We start from the raw sequence: 7,531 nt of genomic DNA on the forward strand, positions 1-7,531 counted from the left end.
AACACCATTAAAATGCTCCTTCAGGAGTCGACGTCTGCAACTATTTGGTGGCTGCAATTTCACGCTATAAATATACAAATTAAACCAATTAATTATCTACTTCGTGGGAAGCCATGGCCATTACAGGGGCACTTCCTTCTTCACCATTTCTGGGCCATGTTCCTTTCCACCTTGTACTTCTTCGTTCTTCTCTTTTCTTGATAATGATATAGTCGGTTTTTACTCGCTTAGATAGGTCGAGTTCATTCAGAATATTTTTGTTTTCATAAAATTAGAAGTTACAAGTCCGATTCTTGGTTGTATAATGGATTTTCAATGATATCTAGGTAGCCTTGCTTTCGTAGAATTAGAAATTCCAAGTCCGATTCTTGGTTCCTTGGTTGAGGGTGTATCAAGAACAAGGGGTTAATGGTTTTCTTGTTTTCTGTTTGTATTGTAGGGGAGTCCTCATCTGGGCACTTTACCCACAATTCACTTTGTATTTTCAATGATATCTAGGTTGAGGGTGTATCAAGAACAAGGGTTAATGGTTTTCTTGTTTTCTGTTTGTATTATAGGGGAAATCTTCATCTACGTACTTTACCCACAATTCAGTTTGTATTTTCAAAGTAAAAGCACTGTTTTGGGGTTCAAGAAGAAGTGTAAAGCCTGCTGACAAGGTTCTTTCGCTTGGGGAATTCACTTTATCTGAGGCGGATTCACTGGTATTTCTTGGATTTCCCTTTCTTTTTCTTGGGTAGTTGAAACATACCACTGACATTATCAAAACAAATCAAGAAAACAATGTCTAGTATTTATATAGTTTCCCTTTTGAAAGTTATGGTAGTTGTAGTGATAGTTTCTTGTGATATTGCTTCAAACGTCATTAGATTTCTCTTTTGTTTTAGGGGGATACAGGAACTCCTGAAAAGATATCTGTTTCTGTGGTTTCCTCAATCTCAGAGGTTTCACCAGATAATTGGGATTCTTGCAGTCTGGATGCCACAGGCCATCAGCAGTTTAATCCCTTTCTCTCACACGGTTTTCTTTCGAGCTTAGAGGAGTCTGGCTCTGCTGTGGAGGTTATCAATTATCACCTTCTACATGAAAATGCTTTCCTTAATGGTTATTTGTTGCATGGTTATTTTTACTGTTTTGTTTATTCATTCCATATCTTTCAATACTATTGTTGGAATAGCTGTGAGCCTAATTCTCATTCGGTGAACTCATAAGAGACCTAGGGAGCAAATTTTGTATCTCTTCTATCATCTATCTTCAGTTTATGCTGCCTCTGTTCTTGTTATGACCTCATTTTGATGGAATAAAAACTTATGTCCTCTCTCAGGGAACTGGCTGGATTCCACAACACATCATTGCTGAGGATGAAAGTAAAAATATTTTAGGTGTTGTTCCTCTCTATCTCAAAAGGTTCAGAATCTGTCAATTCTATATGTGAACTTTATTTTTCTGTTAGATAAGTTTTCTACTCTATGTAATCAACATGCATTGGCTAATTCCTTCTTATCCAAATTTGCAGCCATTCCTATGGTGAATATGTATTCGATAATTCTTGGGCAAATGCCTATTACAATTATGGTTTGAGCTATTATCCAAAGCTGCAATGCTCGGTGCCTTTCACTCCAGTTACTGGCCCAAGGATCTTGGTCCGTAACACTTCACATAGAGATCAAGTCTTTGACATCCTGGTCTCTGCAATGAAGGATTTGGCAGTCAAGGTATGCTTTTCTTTATGTCCAAACACACCTAGTAGTACTTTGGATTTCATAAATACTTTTATGAACTCATCCAGTTGTAAGTCTGTTTCTTTTTTATTTTTATGAATTGTTGCTCACTGGATATGGACGATCCTGCGTATTAAAGCCAATATTTCTGTTATCATTATTTAACGGAATGCATCATTTCTTTTTGTCCGACTTGATAAAGATTTGTGAGTTATAAGAAGCCAAAAGATATGTCTGTTTTTTGGAAGAGATCTTTTAAGTATATGCTACTTTCTAGTGATGTCAATGCTGCCTTTGGTGGTAAGAGCTTACTATACAAGCTCAAAAGGCAATTGAGGAATTTGCAATTCTACCTGTTCCCTATGTGCATGCTAGCAGACAGCTTGATTGAGAACAGAAATGTTAGTGTGGTCAATGAACCGTGTTTGCATGGCTCCTAAAGTTTAGGCACATGACATAAAGTGACCAGTACCATACCAAATTAGAGAAAAAATTGTGATTGGTCTGTTAAAATCTTTAAAATTCTCATTTTGTTGAATTTACTTCTTGAGCGACAAAGCTTATGAATTAGCTCCTCTGTATCTTTCGTCCTAAGATGTTTCCTTCTTTTGGCTTCTTGAATTGTAACAACTGTTGAGTTACATTGTTTAAGGGATTCATAAAGTAATTTGTGCTAAGTGATTACCTGGAGAATCTAGTACATGATTTCATAGTTTGCCATATGGCCCATACGTTTATTAGTAAGATTACATTCTGGAACTCCTTTTTATTTCTGTCAACAACCATAAGTTGGAATACATTAATAATTTCACATGCATATTTTCTTGTATTCTGATGACATTTTACCTTGACAGTTCAACGTTTCATCTCTACATATTACTTTTCCAACTTCAAATGAGTGGCACAAGTTGGAGGAGAAAGGTTTTCTGCAAAGGACCGGAATGCAGTATCATTGGAAAAATCGTAATTATAAAAAGTGAGTATGTAGATCAACTTCTTACTTGAGATAGTTTCTCTGAGACTTAGAAATGGATTCCACATAGTTGTAGCTTGTATTTTATTCTTTTTCTTCTTCTTAATAGGTTATCTTATTTCATTCAGTCATATTACATCCTATCAAACTACAGATTCCGAAGGCTTCATCTCCTGGTTGATTTATGGATGAAGGAGCTTGGTGCTTAATGATAAGGAAGGCCTTATTGGTATTTACTAATTTGGTTGAATGGGGTTCCTTTTAGAACTGGTAGTACCTCTATCACAAAAGCCATGGAAGGAGTTGGCCTCGCTGTCTTAGAGTTGCAGTATCAACCTTGTTCCCAAGGTTTGGATCTCGCATAGGTGACACTAGGTGAATTGTATTCATTTCCTAAACCTTGATAGACAGAGTTACCTTGTTCTTGTCTTGGGGGGAGGTAAAAGGTACCTGGTGAACAAGTCTAGGTGTGCGCAACCTGCCTGAGACACCACCATTAATCTCCAAACAAAGAAAAAGTCAGTAAAGTAATTGAAACTGCTAACATTACCAGTTTTGCTTCATCTGAAGAGCATTAGAAGACCTTTATTTTTTGTCCCCATTTCTATGTGTTCATATTTACCATTACATCATGTTAAGTTGTTAACAAGTATTTGTTTCTTCTTGATTGTTATAAGTTTGTTCTTGCATGTTCAGCTTTGATGAGTTTTTGATGGACATGAAGCAGAGCAAGAGGAAAAACATTCGTCAAGAACGCAAGAAGGTTTGTAAAAGTATTTGTTCTTTTTCCTAGAAATTGCTTGGTCAGTCAAAAGCTCTATAAAGTTTTAAAAAAAGGTTGTACAATGAAAGGTATTTGTATCAAAAGAAAATCTAACTAGACATGCCTTTTGTCACACATGTTCATGCCGAACATTACAAGTTCTCTGCATCAGAAAGCCAAATGACCTGAGGATTTTGGTCCTATATCTTAATTATATCCTATCCTACTGGAAACACGTTTATATATTTGTTTTGTCAATAATAACCTTAGAAAGTTCAAGTGATTATTTCTGGGATGAGGCATTGGGGCATTTGATAGGCCCTTTTAGTTGTTTTATCAGTAGTGAAAGCTTTGAGAAACTTAAAAATGAATGTGGTGTATAATAGTAATTAGACATGCCTTTTGGTTGCACATGCCCGAACATGTATCATAGAGAGTTTGTAAGAATTTATCGCATGACGAAGAACATGCCTGCAGTACTGGAACATATAAAGGTCCTTGCTTCAGAAAACCAAATGACTGGAGGACTTTGGTCCTACTCCAAGACTATATCTAATCCTACTGGGAACATGTTTTTATTGACTCTCTTACAATCAAGAACGAATCTGTTATTGTTGTATAAACAAGGCACTATTATTGTTTATTTACTTTATCCCCCATCTGCAGCGTCACGTTATTGGCATGTTGCATATTGCTGCATTGCCATCTTTTCTTCATCCTTTGTCTCTTATTTCTATCACATCAAGATTTTTCTTAGAGCAGTACAATGTTTCCTTTTAGTTTTGTCATTGACTAAACACTGCTTACCTCCTCGCTCTCTTCTCAATGTCTTCAAATTTGCAAAATGCACATAAGATCTTTTCTTATTTCAGATATCGGCTCAAAACGTGACCATGAAACGCTTAAGAGGACATGAAATCAAGGTGTGTTTTTGCAGCTTTTGACTCTCCATTAAATTAGTTTCTTGAGCATAGGTGACTGTTGGAATAGGGTAACATTTTTGTCGAGGGCAGTAACAACAGTTTATTTGTTGTGATGTATTGCTGCTTGTTCATATAGTACATACATGCTGATGCAAATCTGTATTTCTTGCTTGAGAACTATGTGATATCATAGAGACTGATCAAGGGACCATACCATCCTTGCCATATTAGGATATGATCCTATATGTGGACCTATTTCATGAGTCCTTTCTATTAAGTTGAGCATTGGGTGATGTTTCAACAAAAAAAAACTTGACTGTATTTTGACTGATCCCTTTTCCTTGAACCTATGGTTTTGGCATCCCATGCTAATAACAGAGCTTCGTTCATCATTAAAAGGCAGATTGGCGGTGCTCTTGCTATTGCTTTTGTTTCTCTCTTTTCCTATCAGCGAGTTTAAACCCTTTATTTTCTCCTGAGATTTCTAGTGGATAGGAAAGATTTCTTCCCTAAATTGCTTCCTTTTCTTCTCGGAAGAGTAGACTTAGGTTACAGGAATTTAATACTCAAATCATGTTGGACCACAATAAAAATTCTAAAATTGGAGCTGGCAGAATTTCTTTTAAATTAGTGTGGTACTAATATTCTAACTTTGATAAGTAATGGTTGTGATAGAGTGAAAGATTCAGAATTATGTACTTTTGCTTCAAACTTTGACAGATAAAGTAATGGAGCTATTAGGTGATCATGTCAGATTCAGAGCAATGGTGTTCAACCATAAATAGACTAGTTGTGCAAATACTCAAAAAAGAAAAAAGAATGGATTGGTACCTGATTTATTTAATGTTTATTTATTTTCTACTTATTATCTTTTTGGGGATTAATGACCTGATTGTGATCTACTGTATCCTTTCCCAAAGGATTTAAATATTTTGTGCATATCGTTTATCTCTTTCTTTCCGTGTTGGTCTGGTGCTGCTGAGAACTATTTAAATCTTGTGAACAAGTGAGGTCCTTTACATCTGGACTTTCCTCCACCGAACATCCCCTCAAATTAATTATGGTTTTGACGTGAAACTGATTTCTGGGTTTAAGGCACATGAACCCCGAGTCATGTGCAACTATTATTATTTCCTTGAATTAGATTGAAATTCTCATTTCATGCTTGTCTATTGGTATTTACAGGCCAGTCATTGGGACACATTTTATAAGTTCTACAGAAATACAACCGATAACAAGTAGGAGTTCTTTTCTTTGGACCATAAACCTTTTCTCTTTATCTTAACTAAACTTTAGTCAGCCATATTAGTGTATTTTACAGCTGTATTTTATTACCTGCATTATCTAATCTGATTTCTCTGTCTCTTTAGGTGGGGTACTGCTTATTTAACGAGAGATTTTTTTCATCGTATGGGTGCAAAGATGGGCGACAATGTACTGCTTGTCATTGCGGAAGAAGGTGATGAGCTTGTAGCTGCTGCCCTGAATCTTATTGGAGGAGATACCTTGTATGGACGACTATGGGGATGTCTCCCAGGAACCTACTATGCAAATTTGCATTTTGAAGCATGCTATTACCAGGTATTTTAAACCATCCATTGCTGTCTGCAGGTTTTCTTGACTTATGACAAGAGTGTCCACAGAGATATCTACTTGTGTTTTTCATGGTATAGACTCGTATGTTTTCAAGAATTAGTCTTTAGTGGTTCAGAAGTAAATCAGTCTCCTCTTTGAGACTTTTAGTATTTTCCTGCATGAAATTTCATATCTAAGTTCCCTTGATCTGTTTTTTTCAGGCCATAGACGCGGCAATTGAACTAAATCTTAGCACAGTAGAGGCTGGTGCTCAGGGTGAACACAAAATTCAAAGGGGATATATGCCAGTACCTACCTACAGCTGTCACTATATTCTAGATGAGGATTTTAAGCGAATCATTGATGATTTCTTGGTACGAGAAACAGCTCAGGTGATTATTCTTTCCAATGTTTTGCCTTTTGGATGACTGTTGCCTTTTTCTTGAATATTTCTTTCCTCAAAGGAAAAAGAAAAATTTATGTTCCCATAATAGGTTCCTGTCCTTAAAAGTCAATAGGTTTCAGAATTCTGACTAGTATGTAACCTCATATTATGATGCTAAGTGACCATCTTGGGGACTACATAAAAAACCGTCTGCTGACAATCCCAAGGCAGTGAAAACTCTCCATCAGGGGCATATGAGTCTAGAAATCAATTAGTATTAAACACTAGTTTATTGAGGTTGATGGGTAATGATATGATGATCAATATGCTTATCTCTGGGACAAATAGTTAGTTATTCTCTAACGCCTGGGAATAAATCAGATGAAAGAGTCTGACAACAGGCCTTTTTTTTTTTGAACTTGGTAAGGTTGTATTATATCACAAAGCAAGTACAACCCTTGTACTGAAACCTTATATACAAAAGCCCCAAATTCTTACTGCTCTATGGCTAAATTGAGTCTAAAACATCAATTATAGAGACAATATCATTTGAGTATAACTGATTATACCAAAACATCTAGCCTTTCTTTAATGAAATCTTCCCCATCGGTCTATTTTTGTTGTGTTTCTTCCCCTCCAAAATACTCCACCTGTAGCTTAGTTTAGATTGTCATACAAAAATCTCTAAGCTACACCACACATTTGTATGGGCACTGTAGCTTTCACTTCACTGATCTCTCTATCTTCTTGTATTTTCCTACAGGTTAAACTTGTTATGAATTTATTACAGGATTCTGGTCCCTTCAAGGAGAATGTATGGAATTGATTATGGTGCGCGTTTATAGCTATTCCCTCTTCTAATTCACCAATCAGAGTGACATCTTTTGTTGGCAGAAGTACCCATCCTATGTTTACTGGGGAAATATCTTCTGTTTAAAGCATTTATCATTTTCTAAGAACAGATAAGACCTTTCAACCAATATTCAAAATTGTAAATATCCAAGTAAGCCATGTATAGAAAAGCGAACGATCAATGTTCCTCCTGTATAGTATCATTTTCTTCAATACTTGGTCACAATATTGTTCTGATTATCTTATTTAGGCAAATATTAGATAGATGACAGCACGTCTTCAGGTTATAAATTTCATCTCCTCAAGCGTCTTTTACCATTTTTCAGTATTCTTTCCAGG

At 36.0% G+C, this 7,531-nt stretch overlaps 1 protein-coding gene across 1 annotated transcript; it reads left to right on the top strand.

Annotated features, from left to right (window-relative positions):
• The first annotated feature begins 14 nt into the window (after positions 1-14).
• LOC125815828 (uncharacterized) lies at positions 15-7,385 on the top strand. The gene is made up of 12 exons (XM_049495383.1): positions 15-173; positions 558-704; positions 888-1,061; positions 1,325-1,407; positions 1,517-1,715; positions 2,576-2,697; positions 3,391-3,457; positions 4,330-4,380; positions 5,566-5,618; positions 5,751-5,961; positions 6,177-6,347; positions 7,104-7,385. The coding sequence occupies exons 1-12, from the start codon at positions 114-116 to the stop codon at positions 7,164-7,166; spliced, it is 1,401 nt and encodes a 466-aa protein (XP_049351340.1). The 5' UTR covers positions 15-113; the 3' UTR covers positions 7,167-7,385.
• Positions 7,386-7,531: the final 146 nt, after the last annotated feature.

The sequence above is a fragment of the Solanum verrucosum genome, unplaced genomic scaffold (assembly GCF_900185275.1).
Source record: "Solanum verrucosum unplaced genomic scaffold, falcon-dt-bn FXZP01000261.1, whole genome shotgun sequence".
Lineage (NCBI taxonomy): Eukaryota > Viridiplantae > Streptophyta > Magnoliopsida > Solanales > Solanaceae > Solanum > Solanum verrucosum.